A 21,748-nucleotide genomic window follows, 5' to 3' on the forward strand; every position below is an offset into this window, starting at 1 on the left:
CCCGCGCTCCTATTTGGGCAGCTCGTACGATGCACGTGCTCGATTGGTCCACCCTCTCAGGCCCCTCCCAAACAGGAAACGGCTTGAACGGCGTCCGGCACGCCAGGCCCCGTGCGGGGGGCGGTGCACGCGCTCGAGGGCAGAGGTGGAGGGGGCGGGGCGGCGGCCCCGGGTCACAAAGCGGGAGGTTTTACCCGGAAGAGCACGTGCAGCCGCGCCGCCTGCCGCGAGGAGCACGTGATGGCGAGACCCGGGCAGTTAAAAGCCGGGCTGCGGCTGCCGCGGCACTCGCAGCTGCGGAGAGGCAGGCGAGGCCCCTGGCCCGGGCACCGCTGGCGCCTGCGCTTCTCGTGGCGGTTACTGATGGCAGCTGGCTGGAGGCGCAGCCGCCTTCAGGAGCGTCCGTACTTGGGGAACCAAACCTCAGCAACGCTGACGTAAACACTACAGCGTACCTGCGGAGGTGGCATACCTCATCCAAAAGAGCAGCTCGGTACCCTGCGCTGTGGGAAACTAGTCCGAACAGCTGCATGTTACAGCTTTTATTTTAAACTTCACATACGACTTCAGGAAGGCATGTCAGGCAGCTATTAACAAGCTAGTATCAGCCAGTTTAATAACTCGTCCCGAGATTCAGGAACTTCAACTCTACAGCAGTTGCCCAAACTGACATTACCACTGTTCTGCAACCTGCCAAAACTGGCATTGTATGTTTACTCACATACGCACAAGTTAGTATTTTGATATCCTTCATAAGGGCATTTTCCTGAATTCCTAAGTTCCAGATGGTTCTGTTTATCAACATATTTAACTGTGGCTAAATGTTGATCCTTCACCGAGAGAATTTTTTCTTAGGCAGTACCTATAAGAACACATGTATGCAGAAGAATTTTTACAGCTCAAGACTTAACAAAGGCAAAACAAGGCAAAAGGAAAAAAAAAAAACTTGCATAAGAAACAGATTTTGAATGATACCAGTCTAACGTTTTATTTATTGCATACAAAAGGATTTCTTTTGACAATGGAATTTTATATGAAAAGTAATTTGAGTACCTGCGGGGTGGCATACCTCATCCAAAAGAGCAGCTCGGTACCCTGCGCTGTGGGAAACTAGTCCGAACAGCTGCATGTTACAGCTTTTATTTTAAACTTCACATACGACTTCAGGAAGGCATGTCAGGCAGCTATTAACAAGCTAGTATCAGCCAGTTTAATAACTCGTCCCGAGATTCAGGAACTTCAACTCTACAGCAGTTGCCCAAACTGACATTACCACTGTTCTGCAACCTGCCAAAACTGGCATTGTATGTTTACTCACATACGCACAAGTTAGTATTTTGATATCCTTCATAAGGGCATTTTCCTGAATTCCTAAGTTCCAGATGGTTCTGTTTATCAACATATTTAACTGTGGCTAAATGTTGATCCTTCACCGAGAGAATTTTTTCTTAGGCAGTACCTATAAGAACACATGTATGCAGAAGAATTTTTACAGCTCAAGACTTAACAAAGGCAAAACAAGGCAAAAGGAAAAAAAAAAAACTTGCATAAGAAACAGATTTTGAATGATACCAGTCTAACGTTTTATTTATTGCATACAAAAGGATTTCTTTTGACAATGGAATTTTATATGAAAAGTAATTTGATGCATACTGTTGAGAATCTTATCTTCAAAGTCAAAGATGCCGCAGAAAACTTAAGGCAATGCATCTAAGCATATAAAGCACAGTAAGTGGTGGAAATTTTCAAAATCAAAAGCCTATTCTTTTTCTTTCCCTTACATTATGGTTAAGTCACAACTTTCTGGAACAGAAGTAGGCTGCAGCTTTATTAGCCCGGCGCAGCCGCCTTCAGGAGCGTCCGTACTTGGGGAACCAAACCTCAGCAACGCTGACGTAAACACTACAGCGTACCTGCGGAGGTGGCATACCTCATCCAAAAGAGCAGCTCGGTACCCTGCGCTGTGGGAAACTAGTCCGAACAGCTGCATGTTACAGCTTTTATTTTAAACTTCACATACGACTTCAGGAAGGCATGTCAGGCAGCTATTAACAAGCTAGTATCAGCCAGTTTAATAACTCGTCCCGAGATTCAGGAACTTCAACTCTACAGCAGTTGCCCAAACTGACATTACCACTGTTCTGCAACCTGCCAAAACTGGCATTGTATGTTTACTCACATACGCACAAGTTAGTATTTTGATATCCTTCATAAGGGCATTTTCCTGAATTCCTAAGTTCCAGATGGTTCTGTTTATCAACATATTTAACTGTGGCTAAATGTTGATCCTTCACCGAGAGAATTTTTTCTTAGGCAGTACCTATAAGAACACATGTATGCAGAAGAATTTTTACAGCTCAAGACTTAACAAAGGCAAAACAAGGCAAAAGGAAAAAAAAAAAACTTGCATAAGAAACAGATTTTGAATGATACCAGTCTAACGTTTTATTTATTGCATACAAAAGGATTTCTTTTGACAATGGAATTTTATATGAAAAGTAATTTGATGCATACTGTTGAGAATCTTATCTTCAAAGTCAAAGATGCCGCAGAAAACTTAAGGCAATGCATCTAAGCATATAAAGCACAGTAAGTGGTGGAAATTTTCAAAATCAAAAGCCTATTCTTTTTCTTTCCCTTACATTATGGTTAAGTCACAACTTTCTGGAACAGAAGTAGGCTGCAGCTTTATTAGCCCCTGCAATAGCATGTAAGATCAGAACACTGTGATTCCTGGCAAATACCTAAGTGTTCAACATCACATTACAATGTTATGCATACATTTAAAAGCAAGACAGTATCAGTAGCAGTTATAAAACAAGTCAATTCATGGACCACTAAAATACCTCTAAGTACCAGGCACCGAAATCAGGCGCATAAAAGATTTCCTTTAAAAAAAAAAAAAAAAAAAATCCCCCAAACCTGTGCTTCTTTGTCCTGTAAGGAAGCCAAAATAGATTCTATCACATACCCAGGGTCTCAATTATTTCAGAGGCCCTGTTTTTTTTGTCCCATGTCTCTCAAGTACCTTGGAAACTTGTAAAAGTGAGTATCATCAGACTTCAAGCATCAGTGGTCAACTAACTTCCTTCCTTGTCAACAATCACTGAAGAACAGAAAGCGTCTGGTTCAGTCCTTCCAGTTACTTCTATTGATTTTTACCAATGCAGCTTCAACTTCATACTCACTTTCAGTTTCCTACAGCCGTAATGTTCAAGAAGCTTTAGCATAAAACCATGTCAGGTTTTGAAGCAGTCAAATCATGTGTTGCCTCTCTCCCATATCCCCCATCGTACAAGCACAAAGTGGTTTTAAAGTTCAGTTTTAGCAATGCAGTTAAGCTTGAAAATGTCCATTTATCACACATGCTGGAATAACATTTCTCTCCACTTACAGCCTCAGTGCCAGAGGTGTTAACATTTGTTGCCAGCAATAGACACTGCACTGGCAAATGCTACTCCTAACAGATTAAAAAAAAAAAATATAAAAGGGAAGCAGCTTTAACCAGACAAAAACAGGCATCAAATTAGATAAGGTAATATTTATAAATGGATCACTTTTTTTAGTGTAAACATAACAGTTCATCTTCTAGGTTTACTGTAAACCATTTTACACTTAATCTGATTATGAAAGACAAAGACAAGAGAAACTGAAGGTATTTATTATTCAATCCACTTACAAAGCAGGTGGCTTAATGCAAGCTTATTGACATGTTCATATATGATCCCCGAGGAACACCTTTTCCAAAATGACAGTAATACTGTCGCAATGTTTTTGCACATTTGCATTTTGCAATGTTGAGCACATTTAAATAAACTATAATCTATTATATGTGAAAGAATGTTGATGAGCAACTTGAATCCTGATGTGGATTAAAACCTCCTCCAAAGGCGAAATGTTAGTACATTATAACTTAATTCTATATACTATATTATGCAGCAAATCTTAACTATAGAAAATATTTCAATCAGTGATGGACTGTTGGTAATTTATAAAGAGGGAATCTATGATCAAGGCAAAAACTAGGTAACCACATAATTTGTGTCTCAATTTCTACAGAAATTTACAGGCTTTCAATTTACTAATGAAAAATAAAACAAGAGACAAGTGGATTTAGCTAACTTTATTAACTTTAAAACTAATAAAAATCCCAAGACAAGCCTGGAATCTTTAGAAGTTCTATGAATGCGTGTATATCTGCCAAAAAAAACCCAAACAACCACCCACCAAAAAAAACCAAAACCCCTACAGCTCTAAGTCCTTATTGAATGGTTTCATATTTAAAAAAAAACTAAACCAAAAAACCCCCCAACAAACCAAAAAACCCCCTCAATGTGCGCAGATACTTCAACTTAAGTTAGCAGAAGACCAAACAAATTCTAAGCTCTTTTTCCATTTCCCTAATAATTCTTTCAATCTGCAAGTATCTACAATCCAGCTAACTGAAATCAACATTTAGTGTTCACTACAGCTGTTTCACAGCAGCAAATATTTAAGTTAGGGATTCAAATTTCTAGACATAGGAAGAAAATGATAAATACAATCTGAACAGCAGTCTAAATGTTTAATATTGACATTCAAATATATCTGCATTGTGCTGAAATTTTAAAAACGAACACAAAAATCTGATCAGACAAAAACTCTGGTGATGAGTATGCTATATGTATCAGTCAAACTGAATATAGTTCATATTCTGTTCCCAGTATTAAGGATGTTATTTGACTCAGAATTGATATTGTAAATATACAGCAGCCATTTTTTCCTAATTAAGGAATGTCTCAATACATAATATTATCCTTTTCTAGATGATCTTTATACATTTAAACTAAAATATATGATTGATTAAATTAAGGAATCCGAGGTTAGTAATAAGTGAAATCATACTTTCAAAGCTCGATACTATGTAAAACAAACAAACAAAAAAAAAAGAGACCACACAACTCTACTTACTAAAGCAGCTAATCTTGCCTGCAAGTTTGGGGTCACAAAGCCCATAATATGTGCAAACAAATGCAATACAAGGAACCATGCAAAAATACAGTAATGAATTAAAAGAAAAAAAATGTAAAACCTAAAAAAAAGTTTTATAAATACACTGAAACTCAACTGTCTTCTACATAAACTGTAGGTCTAGCATTAGTTGTACCATATAGCAGAGCCAGCACTCCAGGTTCAATGCTTCCAAATCTGCGCAGGTAAGTCATGCCATCTTTGGTTGACTGCAGTACCAGGAAGGATGAGAGGGAGCGAGAGGGAGGACAAGAGTTCTGGAAAGCGGTGTCAACTTTCACTAGGCAGTTGAGCCTCAATGTCCACTCTGCAAATGGGGCACTTCTTGTTAGTAATCAACCACTGATCTACACATACTTGGTGGAAAAGGTGCATACATGGAAGGCGCCTGTCATCAGAACAGAAAAATCTTAGTGTTAATAAAGCATTTCCATATCAACATACCCACTGGAAAAACGGTAATGTGGGTTTTGCTATTGAGGTGTCTATTCTTTTTGCACATGCATGTTTTTCCGCAAGTTTCACTAGCCTTTCCAGTTGAACCTGCATTTTGCCTAGTTCCAAGAATAAATGGCTATGGGCAATGAAGTCAAGCATCAGCTAGCTTCTGCTGTATTACACTGATTTAAACCTGTTATAGCTAAGTAGCATTACTCCAGAAAAACTAAAATCGACAGTCCCGATTAATTCAGGGTATCAGCTTGGGCTCATGTTGTAAGACAGACAGTCAACTTATAGAAGACCATAAGAAAATAACCTACATTCTACCCAGAGACAATACAGACTGAACAATGTGCGTTTTGAATTTCAGCTTGTTTTATTTATTGGTTCAATGACAGATAGTTTTTAAGTGTAACTGTTAATCTAGGGAGTATTGCAAAGAGTAGAGGGCCATATTCAATTATGGTCTCAGAGCCAGAACATTAACATATTCTCATATTCAGTGGTACTATTTACCTGACATCTTCACCTTCCTCCAATATAGACAAACAGATGGTACACTTTTCCTCTGTGTCTTCTTCTGTTCCTTCCTCCCCATCTTGTTTGCAGTGCAGTTTCCTCTGTGAGAACCAATCAGTTGTTACCTTATTAGTAGAGATGACATTATTGACAAACTGAGTAAAATCTGTTTTTAATACATATTCAACACATACTTCTTTGAAAACATTTCGTAATATTTATTCAGATGTATCTGAACCAAAATGAATCAAGAACTAGCAGTTGGAGCAAAAATCACAGGACATTTCAGATTTATTTAACTATTGTTAATTACAAAAGTCTACTGGACTGTGTATATATTAATTTCCTATTGTTGCAACCAGTCCTTTTACTTGCTGTCTATGTATAAATATCTTCATTTCATTAATGAAGATGAAAAAAAAAAATCCTTTCAAACCTAGTATGTTAAGTCACTATTTATCAAGCGTGAACACTATGTAAGTGTGGATGGGATTCCATATTACAGTATAATAAACTCCACTGAGAGACAACTTAAGTTGCCAAAATTCTGTACCAGATTCAAAACTTCCTAGTGTCCCAGTCTTCCTAATGTGATCAGAGTAAAGGTTAAAATTATACATACCAAGCAGGTAAGCATCATGAAGAATTTATTGCAAAAATAAAGTCTTACTTCGATGAGTTACCACTGAAGTCTGTTGACAATTTAGCTATTACCAATAGTTATTTCATTGCTCACAAGGCTATTCATAACTGCTGGACAAGTTATTAAATCATATCAAACCACTTCTGTTTATCACATTACAGTGGCTCTTTATCTAGGGACCAAATTTTTTATTTTCTTTGTGAAAGAATTGGCATTGCAAGCTTTGCTTACAGTCCTTGAAATTGCAAGATACAGAAAACATGCACTATTTGAAGCTGACATTTCTGCAGATTTAAGCTAAACCAAAACGTTACTACATTTTCAAAGAAATAATACAGACGACCACAATTTGAGAAATCCTTACCTTTTTGTATTTATGTGGATATGTGCATCTTTCTATAGTTCCCTGTGTTGCTCCACGATTAACATTGCCTAATCGTTCCTCCAAGTGAATCAGCTCCTAAAAAATTATCAAGGAATAAACAGTGTAAGAACTGTTATTTCAACTACTTTGAGTAAATATTAATTTTATTCTAACCCATTTGCAGAATGACAAACTCTCAATTCCCAACTTATTCAAATACAAACAAAGCAAAAAAGAATATGTTGTTTGGGAAAAGTGATGGGTTTCTGTAGAAGAACCCACACAATACTGCCTGGTATTTTAAGTTATAGGGAAACACTAATTTTACTACTAAAACAATTAGAAATTGTTTGTCAGCTAGGAATGGCTATCAGTATGTTCACACATACTTGTGAGTCAAATGAGGAAAATGCAATTAAAATGCACTATGTATTTGCTTTCTAACAGTCATTAAGGCTTAGGAAAAAAAAAAAAGTTGCTTAAGTTGAAATACAATGACTGATTTATTCTTCTCCAGCAATGAGTTTATTAGAACCATGAGATGTCACTGAAGATGTTTTCAGTGGACTAGGTCATTAACTCTCTGCATCTGATACCTTTTATTTTCTCCTTTTTTTTTTTTTCCTTCCCTCAGTTTCAACTCCTGCACTACATAACAAACAGGACAGCACTGTTAAAGTTGCCAAGTTTCACCCTCACTAGGAGGATCCTGGCACAGTTATTCAGAGACACCACTACCTTTTACCAACATATCATGTGAATACTACATCCTACTGACTGGGGTGGTAGGCAGAGCAAGATGTACTGTCAGTTAATAACCACCTAAGCCTACACTGTCCAGGGCACCTTTTATTGACTGACTTTTCAATATGCGTTTATCCCAGTTCACGATAGTGAGGTCATTCTATAAATAAAGGGTATTTTCTTTATGATTCTTTTACATCTATATATAGAACTAACTCTACCATATACCCTCCCCATATTCCCTCATGACACATTTTGACATATATCTAGTTTTATTCTATTACAAACCTCAAAATTGCCCCTGAAAGGGCCTCTGAATGATGTTCCATCCAATCCCGATGAAATGTAACGGATGTGAGGGTAGCCCGCCATGTCTGGTACCTATTCAAACAGCAGACGTTAAGTTAAACCTATTCAGAACAGTTTCAGTATTTTACTGTTCACTTTGTAAAATTTAAGATCCTTTTGCTTTTATTGAATCACTTATTATTTATACTCCTCCGCTTGAGCATACAATTCCAACTGACGGCATAACACAACACCACTCTGAGCTCTCTAAACATAACCAGAAGCAAAACAGAAGTGAGACTAGATCCTCTATTATAATCTCTCCACATCTGCATTACGTATTGCTTGGTCTCACTTCCCAAGTCTCAAAATCTCAACCTACTTTGTATAAACCGCCATAAATATCTACCTATTTTTGTAAACAAAACACCTAAAAGCTATGCATGAAGTTACGAAAAGGACTTGCTATAGATTCTTAAATGTAAGTTTTTGGTACCACAGAAGAAACAAGGCTAATACTCAGTCTGGAAAAAACAGCCAATATCCTTATCTTACCCAAAACAACTGAACATCTTCAGACACACTTCAAATTTAGAGGCAGATAAAAAAAGTAACACCCAAAACACATCTAAAGTCACAGGCCACTCTACATACACTCTATATTCAAGCATCTGCTGACTTCCTTGCATATTAAGAGATACAAGCAGTGAACAAAATACCAGTGTCCAGTGACATACCCTACAGGCAATTCAAGTACCAGTGCTTTTCATACAGGAAAGCAGAGAGGTAGTTAATAGACTAAGGACCAGCTTCACAGCAGGGCTTCTGCGTTCCATTTTTACCCCCACAAGATGAGTGAATAATGGTATTGACTTTTTGTCAGAAACACACCAGCAGCAATTTTTAATGAACAGGTGAAAAAAAAACAACAAATGATCAGCAGATTCAGTTTACTTAATCATGTAGAGTGCACTGACATGACAACTGTAAGCAGCAGTTCATTTGGAAATAATGTTAAGTACTTGAGGACTATCTTCCTTTCTGTGCTATCAGCTGGTAACATCTCTGCTGCTGTATATGACAGCTCAAAATTCATCTCATGAGGCTGTCAACAAGTCAGACATCCCAGATATTATTCATGAACTCAGGTATTCATGTGTGGCTTTTCTTATTTCCAGCAGACACTTCTAAGCTTAACATATATAAAGGTGTAAAACTGAATTAATGCATTGTGAGAAAGCATAGGCCTAGAAAAAGTTACTCACGTAACAGACCAATAAGCTACCTTTCTGTATTTTTCAAATCCAGCCTGGTAACTAAAAGCTGACAGGGATAGAAAAGATTTCTCTGCCCTAAATAATTTTTTTCAGAAAGAAAAACAGAATCTGATTATTTTAAAGCAGTTTACATGGTGCTTGTTAAATGATGACCATGTAGTGCCAATATAAGGCACAAATACAGCCACAGTATTAGATTTTTTACAAACCACAGTAAGTAGAAACTAAAGATTTAACTTTCAGAATGTTTCCAGAATCCTAATACAGGGGGTGCCTCTCTCGCAAGCAGCCTAAATATCTGTTGGTCTGGTCCTAATCAGAGCTGGAGATGGGAAACAAGCAAGACAGGATGACTGCTGCAAACTCCAACAGTGTACCAATTTAAAGATCTAAGTTGTTATGCAATATGCAGAATGTATTTACAGAGATTATACACTAATACATGAATTCAATATGATTGCAAACATAGAATTTTATATCACAAAATATGTATATTCATCTGCATACCTAAACATTTCATGTAAGTAACATCTGTTGGTGTCACAGGTCTTACTGTTTGACAATTATAAACTGTGGCTGTAACAGGAATTTGGGAGAGTGCATTAAAAATATGGTAATTTGTAAAAACTACATTGTAAGAAATCTATCTCAGATAATTGGTGATTTATGATCCATTCTGCATTTAAGCATGTAATTCTACTTCGTCTTCCAATTACAGAAAACGCATTTAAAGAACTAGGTCACTCATCTACGCTACAACCCTATTTGTTGTCCCAGGTTTTTACTAGGCATAGATCTGTTTGGCATCATTTGGAAGTTTCCATTGCCTGTTATTACATTGTGAATCGATCGCCTCCACTCAGAGGAAAGGAGACTCCTGACAAAACCTAACCCAAGTCTCAGGAGTGACTTTCACTGCTTGTTTTTTTGATTCACCAGGATTTGAAAACACTCTGTTGGAAAGCAATGCATCTGATAGTGCAGATACTGCGTCGTCATAGGAGCTGTAAAGTCACAGTGTGTTGCTGTAATGCAAGAGTTACAGTTCCAATTGCCTCAAAGGTCAGAGTTTACCAACTGCAGTGACATGCACTCAGACAGGTCTCCCATTTGGAACAAATTCTGCTACTGGAGACTATCTATTTAAGAAACCTATAAATTTAACACTACAAAACCAACCAAGAATTTCTCAGAGTACATACCACAACAAACTACTGAACTTAGACAACAGAAATATTGGGTGGGACAATACATTTTCATGCTAATAAATGGGCCTTCATATTATCCTGATGGGGAACGGCATAGCATCTCTGCAAAATTATCTGAACATACATTATGTACAGGCTCTTTTATAAAATATTGCGAGAGCACAGCTTAGATTTCTGGCCAAGTAAAACGCTATATTTTGAAAAGCCACCTCTGTAAGAAAAAACAGCTCTTTTATGCCTGCAGAATAAGCAGTCTGCTAACATAGCAAGATTTTAACTAATTATATTTGTGACTACAAGCTGGAGGAAAGATGGGCAAGAGAGAACTATCAATAATGCCCAACTAACTAAATCCCTTTGACAGTTACCATCATGCTTCAAATGCAAGGAGAAGATTTCAGCTCTCTTGAAACAGCTTCACACACAAATGGAAGTGTGTTTTCAGTAAGTTTTCATATTGAACGTAAAAAAAAAGGAAAAACTTAAAGCTAATGAAGTAACTAAAGAGTTAAAGGTAATGCTAGTCTGCAGTAAGTGCTTGTATATATTATTTTGGATACAGTCAAATTATAATATATACTTTAAAGCAATAGACTCTGGACCTGCAAATTCCAGTAACAGTTTGCCAAGAACTGTTTGTTTTCTGTAGAACAACTATCATCTGCTTCTGGTTTTGCATTTTCTATTGACACTTCCCACTACCACAAAAATTTGCAGCAACTAAAAAATTCAAGGCCAAGTCTGAACCATTTACAACACAAACATTCTGAAACAGTTCGAAACAGCTAGCCTGCAGGGAAGATTTTCTTCCTTGCTACCTTCCTTTAAACACCTTCCATCTTTCCAGGATCTTTCTACCTTTCAGTTGCCATAGTCAGTGAAGATATTCTTCCATTGTATGGTACTACTTATCTTGTCCATCCCAACCTTTTATTCAATGGTTCACATTAAGTATGATCTTCATACATATTAAAACAAATCCCAACAATAACCTTATCCAGTTAACTGCTTAAGACCACAACAATACTCAAAAAGTAGTAAAGCTGATCAATTAATATCTTAATAAGCCAAATTCAAACAAGGAAAAGTTGCAGTTTTTATAGAGAGACACTGTGCAAAGGAACAAGTTATGCGTGCTGCGTAACTAAAACCTAAATGTATCTGTGTCTGAGGGGAAGATAAAAGGAGTGCTATTCAATAGCCTATGTTCTACAAAAAGCTGTAGAACAGTAATTCATGTTTATATTAAGAAAAAAGTAGCAGCTGCATTACAAAAGTCCATTTTCTTATTTGAAAAATGCAGTTAAATTTGATGCAGCTAATCAAGGCTATTGCAAACCTAAAGTTCACCTTGAACTACTATAGCTACATTAAGTTACAGCCTTAAGCTAAGTGTTCAGATATGTTACAGGCAGTTTGTTAGCTTTTTTTTGTATGGAACAGTTGCATCTCTTAGAGCTGTGATACTTGTATGACTACACTCTGAGTGATATTATTCTGACCTGCACACATCTACCATAATGTACTGGGACCTACTGGCCTATACCTCCAAATCCCTCCCAATTTTTACAACTAGGTGTAAAGATGACCTCAACCACTCCGAGTCATTCAACAGTTAAAGCAAAAAACAGTAAGGCTCTGAAATAGAAGAAAAAGGGGGACAGCATATGAAAGCTGGATGTATAACACCTGAGAGAGGTTAAGTTACCCCTAAGTAACTTTTTTGTTGCTGTTGTTTAAATTATGATCCAGAAATCTCCCTCTGACTGGCAAGCTGCAGTCTAGGTTCACAAATAAATTCAGGAGTTTTCTCAAGGCTTGCATCAACCCTATAGAGATTTATCACACCATAGCTAGCAAACTGTAAAGTCCAGATAATTCCCCCCCCCCCCAATTCACAATCAACAAGACACTATTCAAAAAGGCAGAAGAAGCTGGAGTCAAAAGACTGGAACAGCATATCCCAGGAACTTCTTTGATTAACAGGTAGCTGAAACAATTTGAGTCATGTAGATAGCCTCCATTATTTAAGATATATTTTATAAAACAGAAACTAAAACCAACAAAAACACAACAGCAAAAAACCACCCACCACCAAATCCCACTACTATGCATAATATGATCTGAAAATTGTATCTATGACAGCTTTGCGTGTTTTAAAAACAACAAGCTGAATAGAATACTCTATCAGTGGCAGGTTTGTTGCTTAAGTTTTAAATAGACAAAATGCCAAAATCCCAGACCAGTTGTAGTTAGTTATTCACCCAAACAAGAGTAAAAGTATACCAAGTTAAAAGGCACAAAGGGAACACTGCTCACTTCACGTCTATATTCCATTTAAAATTTAGTTATCAGTTTAGAGCTGAAGAGATTTTGTTTTTCTTCTTTAATTATGAAAAGGAGAAGATGAAAGGAAGGAGAAAAAAGACCTTATAGTTTTAACCTTCCATCCCACCCCCCATTAAATGACAAAAAGGAACAAATCCAATTCATAAAAATAACCCTTTCTTTAACAGAGCAGATTTAAAACATAAAGCACTGATTTTAAGTGTCCTAGTAACACACTCATATTCAGAGCAAGTTCCTGTTTCAAAGCTGAACTCAATTACAATTTCTAAGTGAATGTCTGCAGACTTTTGAAACTTTATAGCAAATAACACATTATTCTCCGTTTTTTTAGTCCTTTCTTATTTTTTGAAGCCTGAAAAATTGTTAGAAATATTCTCATCTTTGCAATTACAAGAAGTAACCGATTTTACAGCTAAGCATAGCATTCTGGTCATTCACGTAAATGGATAACATCTGGAAAACATGAGACACAGGAGAGCCGGCAGTATAGAGAAGGGGACCATTTCAAATTTAGAAACATCTTCTGGAGATTTCTTTTTGGACTTTTCCCCTTCCAGATTTCACTACAAACTAGGATGCCTTTTCTTTCCTGAAGCAACAGAAGAAAAGGAATTCTGCTTGGATACGCGTTACAGCCGTAAGTATGGTTTGGCTAGTCAGAATTATGGCTGGTATATAGTTCATTATTAAAAAGTCACGTTCCTTTTAACATCCATCTCAGCTTATTAAATTACGGAAATTCCCATCCTGTCCACCCAGGTATGATAACTGGTGCTGGGCACTCTGACTCAAAAAGCCTTTCATCAACAGTGCCAAAAGAGCAGCCAAAGTCACTCAGAGTAAGCAGAAATTGAAGTGGCATCTAACAACAAGCACTGGCATCAGAGAAGAACGAAGAAAGCCTCTGTCTCCTGTGTCTGACTTGTCTGATGTTTCATTAGTTATGCCACGCATTGATCTTCAGTTGATTCTTCCTAAAAATGTTGTTCAAGTTCGCAGAATGGATATTTGTCCAGAATGGAATCTATAGTAAAAATCACTTTGACAGAAGATCTTTCCTCAAGCACATACAAGGCATTAAAGCAGTAGTGATGGGAACAGAAACTACTCTATGCCAGGATCATGCCTAACAAAGTAATTGTATTAAATCAAGGAGGGAAGCAGCCTAATCCTTGGCTACATAGATATGAAGGAAGCTCTTTTTAACTGCTTTTAATCTAGGATTACTCCTGAAGCAACATTTAAACAGGTGAAAGTTTCTTCAATCAAGCTAATAGAAAAGGAGATTCCCCCCACACACACACACACATTCGGACTGTCAAAGCTCCTGAACACTAATTATCTCCCCCAACATATCTTTATCATTTTGTCTCCCTGAGGATTAAAACTGCAGTCTACATTCCAGCACTGACTAGATAACCTAATCTTTATCTGCATCCAATTAAAATCTGAAATTCATGTATCAGAGTACTAGTGTCATTAAAGCCCAAATAATCCATTATGCCCTTTATGGTCTGGCAGTAGTTTGAAGGGATTTTAGTACTCCAGAACAGACAGGAAAAAATGCACACTGCCTATTGAGCAGCATGCTATTTCAGAAAGTGGATTCAACACAATTTTTTTAGTTGAGCTACTGCATGAGTTGCTTTAAAAGACTCCCCCTCCACCCCCCCCCCAAAAAAAAAACAATTGGCAACATCTGCATCAAGAATACAACTAATGAGCCTTGTAAATTGCTATTTAGTATCCTCTTGCACTTACTAAAGTAGAAAGCACTCCTCATAACATTAACCACTTAGCAGAGGGACTCTAATCACAGTTCAGCCTCTCCTCCCCTGCCCCTATTCCTAAAGTTACAATGAAAAAACCTAGGTGACAGCTGCAATTAAGCTGTTGCTCTTTAATAAAAACTAAAATGGCACTTTTGTTTAATATTCGGTTAAGTTTTGCATCAAGAATACAACTAATGAGCCTTGTAAATTGCTATTTAGTATCCTCTGCACTTACTGAAAGTAGAAAGCACTCCTCATAACATTAACCACTTAGCAGAGGGACTCTAATCACAGTTCAGCCTCTCCTCCCCTGCCCCTATTCCTAAAGTTACAATGAAAAAACCTAGGTGACAGCTGCAATTAAGCTGTTGCTCTTTAATAAAAACTAAAATGGCACTTTTGTTTAATATTCGGTTAAGTTTGTTAGATGAAAAACTTCGCTGACTACTTGCTCTATATTCAAAGTCAATTTTGCTGCATGCTGTACTCTCACATACATGCAAATGAAGAAAACTTTGGCTTTCATTATTGCCATAGAAGGGGGAGAATCATCAAAAGGCATTTGTAATGCTTTGAACTCATTGTATATATAACTTCTAGCAGTGCTCTAACCTGCCTTTATGGTTCTTCTAGTGCATGTAATCTGACTACACTTCAAATTCGTCAGAGACTCAGAACACAACTTCAAAGTTGTAACACTCAATCTGATCACAGCAAGGTTCAAAACAGATCCCAAACATTTGGAGAAGTACTGTTTACAGCAGTCTATACACTGTAAAACATGCTGTCAGTACAGTGTGTACAAAAACTCAAAATACAAACAACTTCAATTCCATTTCATCCAGAGATTCGTGAATTACTGTTATGAGGATTAGATATCCCTACACAAACACATGCACAAGTTTCTGTACAGTTAAAGAACCCTATTTCATCTGACACTTTTATCAATTAGTAACAGCAGTTACTGAGCAGAAGGGCAAGACTTTCCTAAAGTATTTTATCACACATTCAGGAAATACTTCTAAAGATTCTCTATCACAGCTTTCTTCTATTCTATTGCTAAAAAGAAGATAAGCAGCGGGGTCCCCACTACTTGCTTGAGCAACATTTTAGTTGTAGGAATACCGCTATGAAAGTGAAAATACAGTTAAAAGTTTCTCATCACACTGTAATATAAGGATCAGCTGAACTCTGAAGTTTCTAGAAACTTCACAGCAATAGTAGAAATAAATCCCATAATTGACTTATTAGCCCTTATAGAAAATGAGATAAAATAGGCATATGTTTAACTTGCTGCATCCTAATGCAATTGCAGTTCCCTGAACTATTAGGAGGGCCCTTCCTCTTTGAGGATCTAAAGCAACAGGTGTTATTCGTTACAGTATAACACATGAAATAAATGTGAGAGGCAAGCCATTTTTCATCCACTTGAAAAAACAGACACCTAACTGAAGAATAATGCAGAAAATCTTAATCTGAATAGATGATGTACAGGAGATAAGGTTATGCAGTAAGAATCTTTCTGGCTACACTAAAATACCAAATTTTACAGACTGCTCTAGAAAGTCTGTGGTAAGCATGCAAGCTGTGCATCAATGAATTACCAACCCTGATATCTCAGGGAAGTACTTGAGGATTATTATCACATTTGTTGGTTAAATAGCAAGGAACAAGCAACGTTAAGACCAGACTATGAAGAGACAGCTATTACAGTATTGGTTGTAAATTTACAGTTCAATGCCTAGATGTCAATTTTGGCAACTAACAGAGGAATTTCGGATGGACAAGTACTTGCAGGCTGATTTTTAATTACAATTTTAGCATTCGCTTACAGATCAGCCCACAATTTTGATTAGATTACCTAGCTTTAAAAGGGTTAAATAATACGGGTTAGCCACACAGAATACCACATAGAAACACTAAACATACTCCGTTAAACTAAATTTGTGTCTCTGTGAATTTTCATTAAATAAAATTAAGACTATTTTAAATAAACCTACAAACATTCTTTCAAAAATAATACTCTGTAAAAGTCAGAAAGTTATGCTGATTTTCCTTGGTTTTCTACTGTAGATTTAAAAAAGTTATGTGTAACAAGGGACTAGTTTACCCTCACACTTCCTGCTGCTTATAACACTTCATGCTACAAAATTATATACTTTATCACACAGAATTAGGCTGATGAACACCAAATATTATTTGAAAACAACCAAATCTCTAGATGGAATTCTAGCTGCGCTGTATACACACCTTAAAAATAAAGCACCAGTGCTAATCCTTATGCACTGGGTGGAAAGTTGGTACCTTTAACAACCCAAAGCTCATTAAAGAAGAATCTGAACTTTAAAAATCAGATGCAGAGGGTCAATGCATTGCAATGCAAGTGACAATTTAATTCAAGTATGTTTCATTTTACAAGAGCTGAAGTTAGAAATGTTAGTGTCCTAAACTGTTTTCTCTTAGACATGAGTCTGTTCTAGCTCCCCATCTGGGAGCAACACACAGAAACACTGAAGTATTTTCTTCTTCAGTTGAACCACTAACTTTTGCAGCAATGTTACATGTCCAATTAAATGCAGTAAATCTTAAAATAATTTTCCTGACAAACAAAGTAATTACAATCACCAATGATCATCATTTTTCATAAGCTATCTCCTTACCATTAGAGGAAGAGCCCCTATTTGCAAATGATGAAGTCGAGGAGGTGCATGGTAGTGGGCCAAGTGAGGATGCAAAGGCCCTGGAGGGTAAGTAGCTGCAGTCACACCAGCTTCAATTCCCAGTTCCCTGTCACATGAATGAAAGTGGCATTACAGTAAAGGTACATCTTGACTCCTAGATACAATTCCACTGCTTTGGAAAGCATACAACACAGCACAGCTACCATAACAGTTTTACATAAGAATTTTTTTAAACTTATTTAAAAACTTTGCTAAAGAATCATCTTAATCCTACCATAACTAAAAGTTATTTTTAAATCAGCTGTGAAGATTTAGTATGATAAATCAGTAGAGACAACTCCACATTTATTGTGCCCAGGAATATTATCAGTGTGGAGTCTTCTCCGTAGCTCATGCTGTGGGAAAAGCAGCTGTCACGCATGCACCTCTTCCCTAATGGTCAAAAGTATCTCTTTTTCATAATAAAAATATTGTGGAACTTAAGTGTAACCTTCATGAGTGGGCTTGATGCAATTTTAAGTAAGTTCAGACAAAGAGGAGAGAAAATAAATTAGCTTGTAACTCAAATCCAAACCTCTATTTTACAAAGAGCACAAATAGAACAGTCTTCAGCAATGTTTTACTTGCCTATTTTAAAATCAATTCTTGAAATAACTACCTAGAGTCAGTAACACTCAATTCCACTTTAAAAGCAATGGATAACCCCCCCTAGAAATATATTTAAGATACTGAGTACTCAAAGCAGTATTTCAAAGCCATATCAATGTCTACAGATTTTAAACTACAGGTGCATGCAGCACTTCTTAAAATCACAGACAGCATTATCAACACTGTGATCAGCACATTATGGTCTTTTGTCCTGAGTCCCAAAAAACTAAAATAGTATCTGATTACTAACCAGGCAGATCTCTCTGGAGCTTGTCGAGGATGGGAAGACATTGTCTGAGGCACATGGATGTGATGCCCATGACCATAATTGGGATGCATTCTGTGAGGATGTGGAGGAGGCCGTTCATGAGCACGTCTAAACAACATAAAACAGCAACAGTTAATTTCACATACTTGTTAGTATCAAGAAAGCAACATCCATAATCGTTACAGACTGAATTACTGGAATGCATTTAAACTAAAAAAATAAAACTCCCAATACAGTATTTTCATTTCAACTTCAGATATAAGTTAGAAACTAATTATAATACAGATTTAATATTCAAAGACAAAGCCAGCTTCAGCTACTGTGATCTGCCCTTCACTTGGCAGAAGTGACTACAGAAGGACTGACAAAGGGTTTAATCCTAACCTCAAACTGCAGGTAGGAAGGCAAAGGCCACATGACGGTCATGTTGAGATTCAGAGTCGCTCACAGCTATGCTGCAGTTTATTTCTAGTAAAACTATACCAGCAAAAGTAATTAGGGGACACTTAATACACTAATCAGAGGTAATTTTCCTTGAAACATGTTTGTGTCATAGCTCAAGTAATAAGAGCACACAGTTTTTTCCACACCAGCTGGTATCCAACAACTACAGTGTTGGAAAAAAACTTCAAAAAAAACCTGCTAGCTGACTTCTGCTACCTCACCACTTCCCAGTTACAGAAAGAAATGGATTGGTATTTTTCTCTCCATTGCTTTCAACGCAGACAGTATTTTTTTTTTTATTCAACCTAGAAACTTGGATTTTGCCAAAATCAGTACACTGACTTCAGATTCAACTACCTTAAACTACCTGACAAAGTAGACTAGACATTTTGTAAATTCACATGTCTAGAGAAGTAAAAAGCTACTTAACAGCACACTATTCCAATCACTGTAAATTGACACTTTTCCAGAGAAATCTGTCAAGCTTGTATAAGTGTTAGAAGTAGTAGTTTTCTGCAATGGTACAGACCAACATGGGAACAGACCTATCAGCAGAGCCTACTCCTAGTCTCACCTCCCTTCAGTTTGTCAAGTAACTATGGGGAAATATCTGCATGAACATATTTTAATTAAAAAACACAGCAAAACAACTTCCATAGTTCAATAAAAATTGAATGTCACGTAGGCCCATTTTTCCTAAAATTAGTCTTAATTTAAAAGAAACACATTTGAAATTATTTCTATGAATGTAAAACTCCTAAGCTGCTATCTCACAATCTTAGTATAAAGTGGGTGATCAGATTTAAATAAACAGAAAATCCGTATGTTATACAAATGCAGTGCACCCTCACACACTGCCTTTTGCTCATTTTGTGGCCAATTCCAAGACCTTAAGGAAGTTATAGCTGTTGTACCCACACTTGAGACATAACAGTGAGAAGAGGCCTCTAACCATTCTCTTCTTCCAATCCTGAAAAAGTCCTATATTGTTAGACAGAAGGTATACAAGCTAGACTATCCCATATGCTATATCTAGAAATGAAGGATGAAACAACATCTTAAGAACATTCTGAGATGCTGGGACACGGAACCGAAGGAACTGCAAAGTCTGCTGGCAGTCTCAGTCTGTGTATTAAATAACAGAGCGAATACACACAAGTTTCTGGTTGTCAGAGCATAATCTCATTTATATAAGGTTGGGCCAAGACACCTACGGTATTGATTTTGCATGTAATTTTTATGAGGATTAGAGGAGAAACGAAAGACCAAGGGTGGAACAATCTCATAAGATTACAAAACAGAACTATAGAGGAGAAACCTCACTGAGCAAGCTGACACTGTCTGACCTGAGATTGGTGAATTCAGAGAGAATGTCAAGGAAGAACCTATTATCAACATTTGACTACAGTTGCTATACACACAAAGAAAATTCACTAGGCTAAGAAATGCCAATATTCACATTTCCAATCCTCGAACTACCAGAAAGTTTCCAGAACTGATAAGATAGCTACCACTATTATTGTTCCTTAAAATGCTATCTTGCTGTCTCACATTCACTGGCTTGAATGTTCCAAAATTAATTTTTGGGTATCATTGCATAATCATGGGCATACACAAGCAGCATGCCTGTATGTTTAGGTTAGGGTGTTTAGAGGTTATGCCATTTGCATAGCAAAGATAACAAAAGAACAGGTATAGGTTTGGACAGATCAAAATTTTAATGACTGAGAAAGCAGGGTTATATTTGACTTTCCTGGGGGATGAGGGAGGGGAAGTCTGTCATGTGCCACTTTGTGAGCAATTACTGACTATAGATATTTTTATGAATTACCTGGAAACTGCCTCAAAAGTTGCAGCTAAAGCAAAATTTTGTTTAAGCATTGTCTTCTAAATCAGTTTTAAGTTAGTTACCAGTAGAATTTTATAATAAAGTTAGGAGCAACAACTAGAGAGCTCATTCTTGAAATTCTCTTGGATATTTAAAAGCATTATCTCCAGAATTAAAATAACTTCAGTTACTTTGTGACTGAATACCAAGCCAGTACTGACCCAATTTCTGTTGATACTAGTGTCATGAATCTAGTTTAGGAACAACAGTAGCGTCTCTTAAACAGTATCACCAAAGCTACATCTCAACATTGGTCACATTCTCATACAGGTATTATTCAGTCTCTTCCCTCTCTTCTAAAGACATAAAGGCACAGTAAAGCTAGGTAAGTATCTAAGGTTAAATCTGAATTAAACCTGGCAAATGGTCTCTTATGATAAATTGTTCATTTTATTTTAAAGCATTAGTTAGATAAAAAGAATCTTAACAGCATCAACAAGGCAAAACACACTGTCAAGGAACACATTTGAAAGGAGCTTATGATGTACTTTCTAGGCTGTCCAGCTTGAAAAGGAATTCCTGCCTGTTATCTGGAGGATGAATAATGGGCAAGAGAAACATGAGCTTCCCTTCTTTTCCATGCCCTATTTGTACCTTACCTGGAGACACTGTTGAGAGATGTAATGGAACAGGTTCAGTCTTAATGCTCACGTGACTGTGACAGTATGTAAAGACACTTCTTACCATGGTTTAATACTAACAGTTCCTAACCATGCAATTAACAGTTTGAGATTCACATGCAACATTTTACAAACCTGAGGGAAATGAATTATATGTTTAGATATTGTTCTGAGTACATTTGTGACATACGTTGGGTGTTGCATCATTCTTCTCCTCTGGACCTCCATCCTCTGGATCACTTCATGAGGATGTAGCCTCTGTGCTGGAGGTGCTGTTGCAGGGATGTGATGGGATATAGGCTGGTGTGTTGCGGGAAGATGCTGTGGTATTGGAGCAGCTGCATTGGCTAAAGGATGAGTTGGTGGTGGAGGTGGAGGTGGAACAGGATGAGAAGATGCATGAGAGGAGATTGAAGGATGGAAGGGATGCATTGGATGAGGGATAACATAATCTACTTGAGGTGGAGGTTGTGGCTGTGGAGGAGGATTTCCATGGGAGTGAGGACATGCAGAAGCTTGATGGTGAAGAGGTCTGGTCAAAGAGGCATCTGCAATGAAAACATCAGGTGCTTTTAATTTGGTCA

General features: G+C 37.2%; 1 protein-coding gene across 3 annotated transcripts in view; it reads right to left on the bottom strand.

The window, feature by feature from the left end:
- Nucleotides 1-2,426: 2,426 nt before the first annotated feature.
- Nucleotides 2,427-21,748, bottom strand: part of RNF111 (ring finger protein 111) — a 54,424-nt gene continuing 35,102 nt past the window's right edge. The window contains exons 8-14 of one of the 3 annotated variants that reach the window (XM_009280344.2): nt 21,355-21,712; nt 18,195-18,320; nt 17,276-17,402; nt 8,010-8,102; nt 6,978-7,073; nt 5,968-6,095; nt 2,427-5,398 (exon numbers count right to left, since the gene is read on the bottom strand). In XM_009280344.2, coding sequence (XP_009278619.1) covers nt 5,281-5,398; nt 5,968-6,095; nt 6,978-7,073; nt 8,010-8,102; nt 17,276-17,402; nt 18,195-18,320; nt 21,355-21,712 — 1,046 coding nt within the window. In that variant the 3' untranslated portion in view covers nt 2,427-5,280. The remainder of the gene's footprint in view (nt 5,399-5,967; nt 6,096-6,977; nt 7,074-8,009; nt 8,103-17,275; nt 17,403-18,194; nt 18,321-21,354; nt 21,713-21,748) is intronic. The other 2 variants (XM_009280345.2, XM_009280346.2) reach the window with 2 other exon arrangements.

Source organism: Aptenodytes forsteri, unplaced genomic scaffold, assembly GCF_000699145.1.
Source record: "Aptenodytes forsteri isolate BGI_AS27 unplaced genomic scaffold, ASM69914v1 Scaffold83, whole genome shotgun sequence".
Classification (NCBI taxonomy): Eukaryota; Metazoa; Chordata; class Aves; order Sphenisciformes; family Spheniscidae; genus Aptenodytes; species Aptenodytes forsteri.